Genomic DNA, 15,250 nt, shown 5'->3' on the forward strand with positions numbered 1-15,250 from the left:
TGGAAAGCCATCCTCGACTTATCAGCATCAGCGTTATCACAGATTTCACCTTTGCGCAGAAACGAGATTAAAAATATCTACGGGAACGACGTTACTGCTGCACAGGTTGATTAAAATAAACAGCAATGACCCTGTTCAGAGTTCTCCAAGCGAAAGATAATAATTAATAGATCACTTCAACAGGGGACTTTTAGTCTGTGTTCACGCTCTGCCCAGGGGTTTGGCAGGGAATTGAAACACAAAGTGAAGAAAAGCTGTGCTTCCTTTTTTGGTGGAAATTGTAATGTGATTTCTCACTTTGAAATGTGTTTAAAGTGTGCATTATTACGCTGCGGTGCATGGTGAAGAGCTTTAGCCCATCGAAAGCAGCCTAAGGATTATAAAAGCAAACACAAATTGCACAAACCCAATTTCATGGTAAATTCGAGGGATCAGTAAGACACCAATGCAAGAAATATTGATCAATCTGATGAAATAAAAGGCAAACTACAGCAAACTACAGCAACCGCTGCTCTCGGGGAGCCTCCTCTGACTGCAGTACTTGTGCACACAAGTTTTGGGCACACAGTTTTGGCCTACATTGCAAAACCCAGCTCCTCCGTATGTATCTGCAGGGCATGACTCAGTCCAAAGGCAGCTCTTCCCAATATCCAAAGGAGTTTCATCAGGAGATATTTGCTAATTCCAATCTGTAAAAGCAGCAAGAGATCAGGAAAGCAAGAGGATTTATAGCCAAAAAACACAGGGACAATTTTAAAAAAGGACAATAATTTAAAAATACCACCAAAAACCCAAACCACCAAATCCCCCCGACTTCTTCACCCTCATTTAAAAAGGCGCAGCTAACGAGACAGAAGGGGGAGGCATTGTGCAAGAAAAGCACTGATGCTTTCCGAGAGCCGAGGGTGGCCCCTGCGATCCACCACAACCTCATTCTTAGGCACCAGCATAAACACGAACAGGGCAACTCGGGTAGAAATTACCTTGGTGGTTGGAAAGCAATAATGAAATTAATTCCCTGTTCTTATTCAGAATTAGAAGCTTAAAACCTGCAAAATTAACTTGTTGCTGCCAGGACAAAAATCTTTATTAAGGATCTCCATGAGCCCTAAGGTAGATGTTTTCTAGTGCCTATATGAAATGCAAATGCTTCTCTTTCTTCTGAGCTTCTCTTTCCTTAAGGGTGAATTTTAATTCTTTTGCCACGTCTCCAATATATTTGCAATATATTATGCGGTTTATTTTTAGCACAATTGGTATGCTAAAATGAAAACATAAGAATTAATTAATTTATACCTTTCGAGAGCAGCAAGAGAATACCACTTACTAGCACCAGATTACTTCAAAAACTTCCTTCTGTCTGCTGAAACAGTGGAGGTTACTCATCTAAGTTTAATTCCAGGTTGGAACACCCTTAAATCTGCCCCCAAAACAACCAAGTTTCATTCACATGCATATGAACCATAGGAAAATAAACGTTCTTCTTCTTCCCCCCATGCACCCTTTAAAGAGAGCACTCCCTGGGAACAGATAGGAAAGAGCACTCTGAAAAAACACATCAAATGGTGAAACAGCACAAAAATGTTTTCAAGATATGAATAAAATAATCTTTACATCACCAGGCTGTAACCACAGAGATCTGAAGAACTTTTATAGTCACTCCTGAAAAAACAGCAGAGCTCAAAGTTCAGAAGCAGATAAGACACAGGAACAAAAGCATGTTTTCCATTAAAAATCACTCCTATCCCAGTCACAGTGTAGTACACAATAGGCTGGAAAAGCTGTCAGTTCATTTTGTAATGAAAATGGGATTTATTTCATTCACCTCCATCGTCTCTCAGGTAGCCACGACTCCCATGTTTAAAGACCAAAACCAACACTAAACCCAGAAACTTGATCCATCTTCTATTTACAAGGGAGATGTTCCTCATCAGCAGGGAAAAAGTGTCTTGTTGTTGAAATACTGTTAGTGGATAAAAATATGAAACCATAAAGTTATCAAACATTTTGCGACCCTGAGCTTAAGTCCCAAGAGTGAAAATTTAAAACTGCCATTATCAGTGTCTGTGAGTGCCTCACTGCGAGTTGCATATTGCTTTCTCAGTCTCAAAGGCACGTTACCAACACGCTCTGCAAGTCATAAATCAAACTACAAAGTGCCAACACAACACTATCTTTGCACGAACAGAAACAGCCCCGCACAGCAAACTCCTAAAGAAATGGTACTTGACCCCACTGATGGTCACAGTGCAAAGAAACAGGCAACAAGTTCAAATACATTACGAAAATACCAATTTTTTCCAGCTCGGAGGTAAACTCGCTGTGTCGTTTACTTGACTGAAACTGTCAAAGGGAAGCACCAGCTTTTAAACTGTGTACCCTGAGCTCTGCCTCCTCCTCTCTTCAACCCATGGAAAATAGCTATTACATGCTCAAGAGACACAACAGGGCAAAGACAAAAACATCCAGGTGGACTGTGTTGTTTTATCACTCATTTCCCAGCGATAAAAGCTTAAATTCAGCTTAAAGGACTGGGACTTAATTGGGAATTTGAGGTGGGCGACAGCAACTTTTGATCTGCGTAGCGATATAAATTGGGCCACCTAAGAAGTATCCGAGCTGCGTAAACAGGAGAGTCAATAATTCAGGCAGGACAATACAAAGCAAATAATGACCACACGTTTATCCAGAAAGATGAGTCAGTCTGAGATAACACACTGAACAAACAGGCTCGCACAGCTAATGCCTTGAGTACGGATAAGGCACTGTCCGGTGGATGAGCAGTTTAAACTTCTCCGGAAAAGACGCTGTCCTTGTCTTAGATGGTGTCTTAATTGTGCTGAGTTCCTCCCCCCCCCTAAAAATGCAATGTTAGTTCAGCAAGATGGTGCCGCAGGCTGTCAGACTTTTTTTTGGGGGAAAAAAACCCATAAAAAAAGAGATAATTTAGTCCCACTTTCCAGGAACATTCGAACCAAACCTAAAGTTGGTAACATTTGTCATTGCTCTTCTCAAAGGAAGCATTTTAGCAACACGAACCAACACCTGAACTTGTTAAATACCATAAAGCGGATACAAAACATCACACTTAGTTGGTCAACGTAAGCAGAAAGAGTAACCACCCCCGAACACATTCCTTAGGGTTGCACAAACTCTGCGGAAGGTGTGCGTGGCAATGCGAATTTAAGCAGAAGTGAGAAGCCACGGCAAATCTCAACCTCGAATTTCCTGCCTTTTGGAAGGCCCGTTGTCCTTGCTGAAATAGGTACTTCACATCACGCTGCACCGCTTTGAGAGCAGTGTGTCAGCTTTCGAGAGGTCTGTCCCAGATAAGGAGGAGAATCTGTTGACATCGTGTCGCGTTATGAGAGTTAAGCAGGTTAGAAAGTTTAATCTTCTTCCGCACAAAGGAAGTTCCTAAGTCTTAGGAGGAGAAAAATAGAAGGTGCATCATCGCTACGAACTAAATAATGGAAAAAAACCGTCCCAGATTTTAGAATTCTGAATAGCAGCCTAATACTGTAAATTTATTGAGAAGAAAATCATTTCGCAAAACTGGAATACAATTGATTTACCAAGGTTGGATTTTTTCTTTTTTTGTTTTTAGCATTTAAAAATCATTTCATAACAGGCCTGACCATAAAATAGTGGCACAACAGAAACGTAGGTTGCAAATGTGACGTGGAATGCATAGAACCTCCGGGGCGGACCAGCCACAGTAAATACAGTCATCATCACGAGTGTAAATTCAGAATTGGCTTTCTCTTCTAGAAGGTAAGAGGGTGTATATAAATATTATAGAGAAAACATTTAAAAAACATTGCTTTATTTTTCAGAAATGCTGGAAGCGGTTTCATCTCAGTCAAAAATGAGGAGGTTTGTTGGGCCAAAATGGCCCTTTCCTGGTTCCTAAAGTTTCCTATATTCGTTATGAAAAACCCAACGTTAACGATTAGGTGGGAGAAAATGGTGAAAAACATCAACTAAGGAGCTAATTCTCAACAGACAGAGGACACGGTGGTTCAAAACACAGTGCTTAACAGCATTAACCTTGAGGGAGTAACGCTAGGAAGAACTCCCACCGTTTCTTGAAAAAACAGAATTAATCCCATCAGCCACAAACCCCCAGTTCATTACCAAGCATAAAGGTAAGTCTGACACCTGCCCGTGAGGATCTCTGGATGTAGAGTTTGGTGGGATTTAATTTAAAAAGCAGCACAGAAGAGTAGAAATTTTAAGGAAAAGAGGACTTACAGTGCATTGCCTTGGGCCTCTGTCTTCACTGAAGGTAGCAACAATTTCCTAGATTGCATAATGCTGCTAGATTTAGTTTGAGTTGAAGAGAAATATAAACCTGAAAAGATAACAGCTACTCACTGGTTAAAACAGGTACATTTGGCATTCCAGCCCACCATCCCTGCGCTAACTTGTCATTCCCCCTCATCGCCTCTCAGGATTATGAAACAGTGACGTGCCTACAATTCAGTTTCCTATCCTACGACTGTAAAACTCAGATTTGCCAAAAGTATGACTGCGACCCCTAGAAATCATCCCATCCTTTTACGCACATTACATTTATGGGATAGAGCTTCACACGGTACATGCAGCGCTATCAGCACTTTCTTAACAATGCGACTGAAACACCATCCTCTCATTCAATCACCTCTCCTCACTCTTCCAATCAACCAGGCAGAAACACCCCGTTTACGATCTCCCTCAACTCCCCTCTCCTAACAACTCCAGGAATTCCAAAAAGCAATCTGAAGAGCAGCATTTGATATGATCCCCGACTACAAATCATACCACGAAAAGCCATTAAAATTGGCTCTGCTAAAGAGAAATGATGCTTGGCTGGCTCGAGATGCCCAATTTCCTCTCTGCTGTCAGATCTCTCCTCCTCTGGTCACTCTGTCCCCAAATAAGCGGGTCCCTACGTGTGACGGGCTCCCTTCCTAACCCAGCTCAGACCTCACTGCAACTAAAGGAAACCTGTGGAGCAGGAACACAGTATCCCAACGTCCTTGTCCAAAAAGCTTAAGAGAAACTGTGAAAAGGGAAACGTAAGGTTACCAAAAAAATAAAAAATAAAAAAGCAGCCCTACTAAAATAAATTACGTAAAGTTCTGAAATCAACATCACTTCTGAGGCAACCTTTCCAGAGACCTCTTGGGTTCCTTTCTTCTCTGAAGCACCTTTTAAGTTGTGTGGTTGTAAGAATAACTTTAACTATAGAAGCTATATGCATCTTTTAAGAATCACATTTTGATGATTATAAAAATTTATCTATTATACAACATAGGTCCAGCTACACTGAAAAAATTACACCGCTTATTGAAATACATTTCATTTTAGAAACAGACTACTAAATAGGTCTATACAAAAAACTCTAAAATAATTTCTGTAGTAAAATAAAGAGTGTGTTAGGAGAGCTACACAAACAAGAAATTTTTTTGTCTTTCTTTATAATGCTCAAATATACTGTGATACGTGGCTGGCTCACTCCATAGCCGGCACCAAAAGCTGAAAAGAATCCATTACGATACACAGTGATACAATTAATGCTCTGTATTAATCTCACAGCCTTTCCGATTAGTACAAAGAAAACCAGGCCTATCTCCTCTTTGAGGAGAAGTCCGGGATATAAAAGCAAGCATACCTCATCAGCTGATATGAAATTATAAAATTCCACAAGTCTCAGTATCTGAAATTTATAAAAGTCACCAGTAAAATGCAAGCAAATTGGGTTTAAGTCCTGTTGGTTCCCAGGTTCAAATGAGCACTGCTGATCCAAAACAGGATTTTCCTTGTTTGTTAACTGACTCAAAGGGAAAATTAGGACCATCTGCTGGGGCTAAGAGAAAGACAGAGATCCTCACCACCCATACACCCTCCATGAGGGCACGATTCCATGTGCATCAAATGGCAGGAAGCAAAGACGTTAGTGGTGCTGTGCCGAACTGTTTTTTTCTGCCAGGTGACGCAGAAAGTTGTCCTCACTCTGGCCTCTGTGATTTAAAGGCTCGCTCTTAAAAAGAGCTGGAGGAGGGGGTAAATGAGGAACCGGGGGGACCGGGAGATGATGCGGATGGTGAGGATGAGGGTGTAGGTGCAGGTGTGAATATGGGTGGGGAATGGGGCGTGGAGGAAGCGTGCTCACGGGGTTCAGGTTGATAGGTGGAGTTGGGGTGGTGGGTGTGTTCACTACAGCAGGGACCGTGGTGGCAGGAGAAGCCGTGGACAGTGGGATCTGGACAGCAGTTGACACGTTGACGGGGCTGGTGACACGGAAACACTTCTCCTTGTGTGCCTTGAGCATGTTGGAGAAGCGAAATCGCTGGCCACACACATCACATGGGTAGGGCTTCTCCCCTGTGTGAGTTCTGCGATGTCTCTTCATGTTTGGGCGGCTGGTAAAGCTTTTCCCACAGATTTCACAGATAAAGGGCTTCTCTCCTGCCGAGCACAGATACGGCAATCAGTCAGACACAGAACATCTGCCAATACTTCAGTGCACTTACGCAAACAAACTGCATCCTACAAAAGCTGCTGTGGCTGCTACCTTCAGCAAGCACAGAGGCAGCTGTTCCACAGAAGTCCTTGGTCTTTACAAAATCCTCTCTCACCTTTGTTTTTTTAATGCATGAGACAATCTTTCATAAGGCAAGGGGTTCCATCAGACCACAATAACAGGGCAGTAAGCCTAACCTCTCATTTTCCCCCACAGTGAATCACAGGACTATAGACAGTTAAGATGTAACAGCAATTAACCTCTCCTGTTTGATTTTTTTCTAGGCTGGATAGCAGTTTTAATCCCAAATTCCAAGGAAGGGAACACAGCTGCAAGTTTTTGTCCTGGAGGTACTTGTGCTTCTCTTGATAAGCTCTTACCAGTGTGTGTTTTCATGTGCTCATCAAAGTACTGCTTCATGTTGAAGTCTTTGCCACACCACTGGCACATGAACTGCTTGTGCCCGATGTGGATGCTCATGTGGGAACGCAGCTGGTACTTGTACTGAAACCTCTCGTCACAGTTCTGCAACGGAAGAACGGCAACCCGTAATATTCAGGCATCACACATTGAGAAGCAAGGGACAGCACTCAAATGTACTACGTGAAGGAGTAAAGACACCTGCAGCAGTACCCACACGCAAATGCAGAATTTAAATTATTTAGCCAGAGTACAATTCGGTCTGCACTCAAAGTTCTGCTGGCACAGGAGTCTTGGCAAGGAGCGTGGAACAGTCACAACCTTTAGTTGACACAGCTGCTGGCAAAAGCCTGGCAGAAACACGGTTATACCAACAGAAAAGTGCTTCTGTTGGCTTAAGGTATCATTTGGAGGTTTTGCAGCCTTGCCAGCGATCTTATGCCATGCCTCCACTAGAGGACTCTGCTCGCACAGCAAAACCCACAGCAGCTCCGTACAGCAGGCTTGTTTTGCAGCAAGCCAGTCTGCTTTCCAGCTATTATTAGTATGAGGTAACTTCTTTCCCTCCAAGTCTTATCTCCAGGACTACTGTGCCTGCGCTACTGTGTCCGGCTGGAGTTGTGCCTGTGGACAGGGTGAGCCACCAGACCTGTCCTGGAAACGGGAAGGACTCTGCACCCTCTCTGCCTCCATCATGTGCTACCCACAAGCATCCCCATCACATGATGGAGACATTATCTGCTCCAGACATATGACTGGTAAGTCTGTCCCATACGGTCTCCTTCCCAACGGCAGGCATAAAATTACAATGGCAAACCCACTGAATGCACCAGGGAGATACCTGACCCCCATCCTGACACACGCTCGGTTTAGGAAATGCAAACTCACTGCCTCGGATGTCAGAGAGGTAATAGTTGGCAGTGAGGACAACAGTTTTTCCCACAAGTGAAAATCAAACAGTAATTTGTTTATTTTCACTGTCACCACTGCTATCTGTTTCAAGCTACTGGGCAGGACAGGGAGGATTAACATAATTTGCATCAGGCTTTGCTATGAACACCGAGGAATTCAAACCCTGTACTCATTGAGGAGAACAAGACAGCCAGCAGTGAAGGCAAACCAAATACCCCTCAGTTTGAACTGCTGCTGGATGCACCCCTGCGGTGCTCTCCACATGGAGAAGGATTTTTCCCAATTTATGAAACCTCACCTGATCTGCAAATCATTTCAGTTTCCACCTACGTTCCCTACTGACAGTGTTACTGGTTTTATGCCTTATGCTACCGTATCTGAACACAGTAACAGTTGCTGCCTCACCTCACATCTGAAAGGTTTCTCTCCAGAATGCTGTAGGGAATGGACTTTGAGAGACATACTGCGTTTGAATGATTTTCCACAGGTTTCACATGTGAATGGCATGTCCTTTGTGTGTGCTGCAACACAACAGTACATTAGAGAGGGTCATTCAAATGCAAACAGTTCTTGAAATTTATTTTTTTCAACAACGAGCAGGAAAATTATTAGCACTGAACAGTTTATAAGTATACACACATGTGCATACCCCTATATATTTTGTTAGCTGCCCAGTACTACAGACTTGAAATTTTTGCTAAGAACAAAGCTCAGATATCTGAATTTGCCTTATTATTTTTCTCCTCAAAGCAGCAATTACGAGTTAAGCACCACAAGAACAAATATAAGGCAGAACCAACAGAAGCACTGATCACTAACTCACCAACCATGTGTTTCCGCACGTGGGCCATGGTGTAGAACTTCTTTTCGCAAATCTCACAAGAGAATTTCTTTTCTGCATATCCATGGATAATTTTGATATGTTCATGGAGGGACCAGAGCTTCTTGAATGATTTATTACAGGAAACGCACTGAATGAATGGGATAAATAGAAGAAAGTTTAAATTAGAAAGATTCAGTGATGCAGGTTTGTGGAGTTCAGCCACGCATCTTCCTCTTGCATGACAAAAAGAAGGCCAAAACAAGTCAAAATGCTGTCTACTGTCTCAGACTGCACTACAGCTTACATTTACTGCTTTACACCTGAGACTATTACACTAAGAAAAGCCAGGATGAGAGAAGATGTTAACACATTGCGTTTTGGTGCCACCTGAAGAGCACCACAGCCTCTGCATTAATTGATTTCCAAACCAAAACAGCATTTCTAGCTGGATGCAGCCAACACAGAGGAGACAACTTCACAGGAACTGATGCTGCTGTGTGGGAAGAAGCCAACGGAGGTGGAGGAGGCTGACACCACCGAGTCGCCTTAAACTCATCTGCAGGCCCAGCCCCTGTCACTGTGACATTTAAACCTCCAGGTCTAAAAGCCCATGAACCGGTCAAAGCTCTCTCATCCTTTTTGCTCTACAGAGAAGACAGCTTTCATCTCGCAGCCCTTGACTGTGCCGGGTCTGGTACACAGCTCACACAGCAAAGCAAGCCGTCACCTTTGTCTTTCACGTTCTGACTCTTCACTTATACGTATCAGTAGCACTGTAGGTCTAAAATGACAATAACCCATGTTTTAATCTCTTTCCACAACTCCCGTGAAATGTCCAGAAAGCCGGTGACGTGCAGGATGCGCAGCCTTTCCTGCATCTCTTCTTTTCCCAACGGGTACTTCTTGTTCAAGACTTGACAAAAAAAATCCTTGTACAATTTTGAGAATTCCAAAATAATCTCAGTTGCAAAACTTGACAGCAGCCACGTAAGCGAGGACACCAAAGCATTTTCATCTTCGAAGAGGAAGGAACTGTGGATTGTTATTTTTTGTTGGCTCTTGAGGTGTTTGGGGTTTTTGGTACATCTCCATTTCTCTGTTTCTCAATTACTCTCCTTCCCTGAAAGCAAGGAGGGCTGCACTCTGTTCTCTGCACAAGTAGCACATCCTACGCCTGCTGTCAACCTGAGCTGTTTCTTCTCTGTATGGGCAAATTATGCTGCTTCCACTGTGCTTCAGTCTCTGCAGGCTTGGAAACTGGTGCGCTGCTCCCCAAGGAGAGCTTCTGCCTCCAGAAGTACCTCCTCGGAGGCACATCAGGAACAAACTGCAGTCCTCGGCAGGGGCAGGAACACTGGAGAGTAAAGCAATGCTGAGCAATGCTAAGAAATCATCAAAAATCCTTTGATTTGAGGGTAAGCGAGCCCTTGAAGCGGTCAGTCTGCAAGTTAATTGACAATCGGCAGCGAGGAATTTAGATCACCGATATGAGAGCTACTACCCAATTCTGTGAAGGTGCTAATTTTGAAAGGATGAAAACCAAAAATTACCTGGAAAAGCAGATACATTCCATCATTTAGATGAAAAACAAGAGAGAGGAGCCAGCAATATTTATCCATTCAATGACCACTTACATAATGAAACCATTTTTTTTTTGCCTGGACAAAGCTCCATATCCCCCTCGTCACATTAAACCCTACATTAATGTAAAACTTTCATATCCCCTTGCTCCTGTTGCCAAGTGTAAGAAAAACAAATTAGCAGGCAGCTGCGAAACACTTTCCAAATGTCAGGACAGACAAAAAAGAACTGAGAACCTGAAGATGACAGTGCTTCTGGCACTGGAAATATTTGGGAAAGTTTCTGGACCTTATTCTGCTGGTACTGGATAGAAAACACAATTTCTGCAATATCTTCTTTTCCTGTCACTTTTGGATACAGGAATGTAACCCCTCAGAAGCAACGTGTGTGCACGGATTACCAGATACTTCTCCCTCCTACACCACACATTCAAATTATTCACGAGTTCCTATTTGAAGTCAAAAGATTTTATGCTGTGAATGAGCCACCTGGACGACGGGACATTCCTCAAACGTGCATTTAAATGTTCTCTGCTACACTAAACTTTTGAAGTGTTTATTTCAAAAACTACAAGGACATACTGAAATGTTTCTGCATTTCACTAACTATGCTCAAGACTCATTATCTTAAATTATATTCCTTCCTTCAGTCTTCCTCCTATGAGCTGAAACATAAGGAGAAATAGCATCGAGTTATAAAGAGCCGCATTTGAGTCTCACAGCAAAATCGCAATAAATATTTCAACTGTCTCCCACACAGAGGGAACTGAATAACCAATTCAGTTTAGCATTTAAGCAAGCAAGCAAACAAAAAATTAAATCTTTCTGGTAAAACTCATTGGACAGACAAGAAACTCATTGCCCTACAAACTCTCAACATTTCAGCTGCACAAAAACTGAACTCGGGCTGCTTCACGCTGGCAGTGGGATTATTTCAGAAGTAGATGGCAACGCTGTGCCGAGTTTAACAAGGCAAAAAAAGCACGTTGGGATCACCAGATAAAACAACAGTGCCCCCAGTTACGTGAGAACATCGATGCCTACGAGCGAAGCACAAACCACAGATGAATCAGAAACTCTGAAACTCCTTCCCCAACTTCAGCTTTAAAATGGTTCTGTTACAACACAGGCTTCCATTGTTATATCAAATTAAAAACTGCAAATCTCCTGGTGAGAAAGACCAGAGATTTTTGAATGATCAGTGAGACTTACTGAGCTTTTTGTACTGGGAAAAGGCCAGTCTCGTGCACAGATTTACTCGCAGAATTCATACACTTCCACATGCACACACGAACGCTACTGTAAACGACTTGGTACGTATTAGCTCAGTGGGATTTTGTAAAGTTACGTTCCAACACGAGCTCAAATCCTGACTTCACTGGTTTCTTTCTCACCTGCTTGCCTCAAATTTCTGACTCCACTAGCAGCAAAGTGCCGTAATTCCGTTCTCCCTTGAAACCTTACCTGGACACACTCTGGGACTGAGTTTCAGGACACTGAAACACTCTGAACCGTAAAGCTAGCAATAGCACCTGAAGAAGGAGGGTTTATCCTGTCAAAGAACTTCCCTGCAAACGCACTCGTTTGCAGGCCAGTTATTCTTGAGTCTGACATTTGGTAAAGTAGCTTTGCGTTCTCCCCAACTGGTGGTTAAATACCAGAGTAACTCTGCTAAAGCAGGCGGCAGTTGTACGCTCTGTTCCCTGCATTTACTTCTTTTGGAAGACACCAAAGCGCTGTTATGTAGAGACAAGGTCTCGGTCAGAACCTGGTGTGCGCAAAAGATTTCCCCCTCTGAAGTGTCTGCCAGCCGTATCCAGGGCACGACAGAAGGTATGGAAATCTGGCAAGCAGGTGAGCAAACCTACCTGGATATTTTTTTCACAGTCTGTTTGCTGGTGAAGGGACAGCTCACTTTCTAGAACAAATTTCTTCCCACATTTGTCGCAGATCTGCATGCGCCTGTGAGTGACGTTCATGTGCTTCTCCAGGTACCAGCGTGTGTTAAACACCCTGGGGCACTTCTCACAGGTTAAAGTCTCCTTCTCTTCACACTTTGATTTCTGCACAGGTGCCTTGGGCTCCTTTGCAGCTTTCTTCTTACGCTTGGGGGGCTCCACACTCTTTCTACGACCCCTTGTAGTTCTGGGTGATGGGGAAGTGGTGGCTGCTGCAGCAGATGCAGCTCTCCTTGTTCTCCTTTGTGCAACACTAACTTTTTCCACTCTTTTCTCTTTTTTCTTCTGCCTCTCATTTTCCTCATAATCATTACTGTCTTCAGTGACCTCTTCCCCACTGTCACCCTCCTCTTCCTCACTGCTGGTCTTAAGAACAGCAGTCTCTTTGGACTGGGAGGGGACACCCTTCTCCCCTTTTGACACATTTAACGTTTGGTTGTTAAGGTTTACCTCTACTATAATCTGCTCCCTTTTGTAAGTCACTTCATCTTCCCCCTCTTCTTCCTCCTCAGAGTCGTCAGAGTTTTCTCTATCTTCTTTCACAGCCCGGACCTCTCCTACCGCTCTGTTCTCCCTGAAATATGGCTGCTCCTCTCTTTCATGGAGATGTGGTTTACTCATTTTGCTGTCCACCAACACAGAGTAAGGACTTCCTGACTCTCTCTTGTACACTTTGGTGGACAGATCAAGTTCCTGGCTGGCACCATGATAAAACGTGGGTGGCACTTGACCACGGCGACTGTCCTCTTGTGCCATCCCTGCTACATGCGCGGCACAGTTTTCAACCAGCTGTTGGCAAGAATTGGCTGTTTGACTCATTTGGGGGGCCCTGATTCATTGAGCACCTTCAATCCCAGAAAAGCAAGGAAGCAGCTTTAAATCAGGATGGACTCTCAAGACCGATGCCCGTTCCATCTACACAGAGTGAACAAAACGGGATTCTCTGCTGGTGTTTAGCACTGGCGCGTAGGTCACAGAATTCTGGTATTATGGCAAGAGCAGAGCAGGAGCAATTATTCTTCTGAAGCAAGTTGCCAACGAACCGTTGAACATTTTATCTAGAAAAGACAACAGAGAAAACAAAGTCAATTAAAAAAACATAAATCACAAAAATCTTTAGCAAATTCTTTTGGTTTGAGTTTGTAGAGGGAAAGCACAGGGTATCTATGAGCTGTATCTGCTCTTCTGGACTCTCAGGAGCACTGAAGGCCCCAAGACTCTGCTCTACTCTCACACGCCTCTCCAGCAAACAGGGTGCATACCTACAGAGAAATTCCTCTTCTCCTTCTGCATCTCCCAAGGGGACCCCATCCTTACCCAGAAAGGGGACATATAACACCGAGCAACATTCCATTAATGTAGATATGCATGAAGAATTCCAATGGACACATTTTCAACTTGCAGCACTAAATCAGATTAAGAACACTGTGTCCCCTGCCTGTTTCCACCTCAAAGATTCCTCATACAGCTTCTTGATTTAAGGCACTTATTCTTTTGTCTCATTCTCCCTTCCCCCAGCTACTCATTCCTCAATGCAGCAGCCAAACAACATTGCATTTGCCCATCTAAATTTCACTTGCAGTTATCCAACTTGGAATTTGACCAGGACACTATTACTTCCTCTTGCAAAAAAAAAAAAAAAAAGCCACGTGATCCCTAATGAATACAAGTAATCAAGCGCTCACAGCAATTTTTCACCAGGACAATTACATTTTGGTAGCACAGTATTGCAACATCAAGCCAAAAACATCGGAGCTCCTGACCAACCAGCATAGTCGGAGCTAAACCTGCAACTCGAGGGTGCAGAGGAGAATTAAGGACAGAGCCTAAGAGACATCCTATGACAGAGAAGGGGCCCTAACAGAAAAGGGATGGATCAAGCAGCTAAGTGGGAAGAAAACCAGATCCCCACTACTGCAGTCTGAAAATTTCCTTGTGGCTATAAGCTTGGTTTAAGTCCAGCAGCCAGGTAGAAAACACTTGGATTTTGCAGAATTATATGGTCATTTTTATTAGCGGTACTCTTGGAGCAACAATAAAAAGCAACCAGCCTAAAGCGGTATTACAGACATGGATTTTGATGATCAATTTCCTTTCATGTCATACTGAGTTAAAATACTCTCCAGACTACAAATGTAGTAACTTCCATCTAAACACGTACTGATACAATTTATATCGCTTCTGTTTTACACTTCCACCAGAAATCTCCCCATTTGAAGTCAATTTAATCAAACAGGAGAAGATGCCTGACAGCACAACCTGCACAGACTCTCAGCTCCCCACCGGTGGGGTCTGCTCCCGCTGCTCCCTACTCACTCTGTACTTGCTCCATACTCAGTGGGGGTCAGGTCCCAGCTTCCCCGCTCCAGAGGTGAGGCAGGGAGAGGAGCACCAAGACCCAGCTGGGCCAGGAAATACGCAGAGATGAGCTGTTAACTTTGGCTTGTGACCACAAGTAATATTCAGGTGGAGAAGCCAGTAAATAATAAAATAAACTGGTTGTGATTGCATGCCAAAATTAACAACCTGGCATCCAGGAAGGCCCTTAGAAAGCAGTGAGGATGATGAAATTCGGTTTAGCTTTTCCTTGAACAAAATTTAATGAATTATTCAGAAGCTCAGAGAAATCACTGTGTCATGTAGAAAATGATACCCGATTATTTCCTCAGCATACTGAGCATCTCTCGCAAGTTGCAGGAGTAAATCAGGAAGGCTATCAGAATGCTGCTGCTAGATAACCAGAAAAAGCACCAAACTTGTCATGAAAAGGAAGCTTTACCTCCGCCCCCGCCATTTACCGAATGCTAAAATATTCTCTTTACATATCCCGTCATCGTTTCACCTCGGCTCATTTAAGGAATATTCTGTATAATAAACCACTTTGTATGAACACCGTAACACTTCAAACAAAAAACAACAAAGGGGCTTATTCCGAGTTATCAAAGCTATTTGGTCTCAAAACCACTTCACTCTGCAGAATCAGTAACCTACTTTCACTTTGAATACACCGCCTGCTACTCTCAAGGGACCCACAACTTTCGAACAACAT

At 43.3% G+C, this 15,250-nt stretch overlaps 1 protein-coding gene across 2 annotated transcripts; it reads right to left on the reverse strand.

Moving 5' to 3' along the window:
- Positions 1 to 5,103: 5,103 nt before the first annotated feature.
- Positions 5,104 to 13,263, reverse strand: ZNF652 (zinc finger protein 652). 2 transcript variants are annotated; one of them, XM_010189103.1, is made up of 5 exons: positions 12,652 to 13,263; positions 8,664 to 8,811; positions 8,246 to 8,361; positions 6,889 to 7,033; positions 5,104 to 6,453 (listed from the first exon to the last, which is right to left on the reverse strand). In XM_010189103.1, exons 1-5 carry the CDS (start codon positions 13,018 to 13,020, stop codon positions 5,939 to 5,941), a joined length of 1,293 nt encoding a protein of 430 aa, XP_010187405.1. In that variant the 5' UTR covers positions 13,021 to 13,263; the 3' UTR covers positions 5,104 to 5,938. The 2 variants fall into 2 exon arrangements, with proteins under 2 accessions (XP_010187405.1, XP_010187404.1); XM_010189102.1 differs by having other exon boundaries at positions 12,112 to 13,257.
- Positions 13,264 to 15,250: the final 1,987 nt, after the last annotated feature.

The sequence above is a fragment of the Mesitornis unicolor genome, unplaced genomic scaffold, assembly GCF_000695765.1.
Source record: "Mesitornis unicolor isolate BGI_N332 unplaced genomic scaffold, ASM69576v1 scaffold7627, whole genome shotgun sequence".
Classification (NCBI taxonomy): domain Eukaryota; kingdom Metazoa; phylum Chordata; class Aves; order Mesitornithiformes; family Mesitornithidae; genus Mesitornis; species Mesitornis unicolor.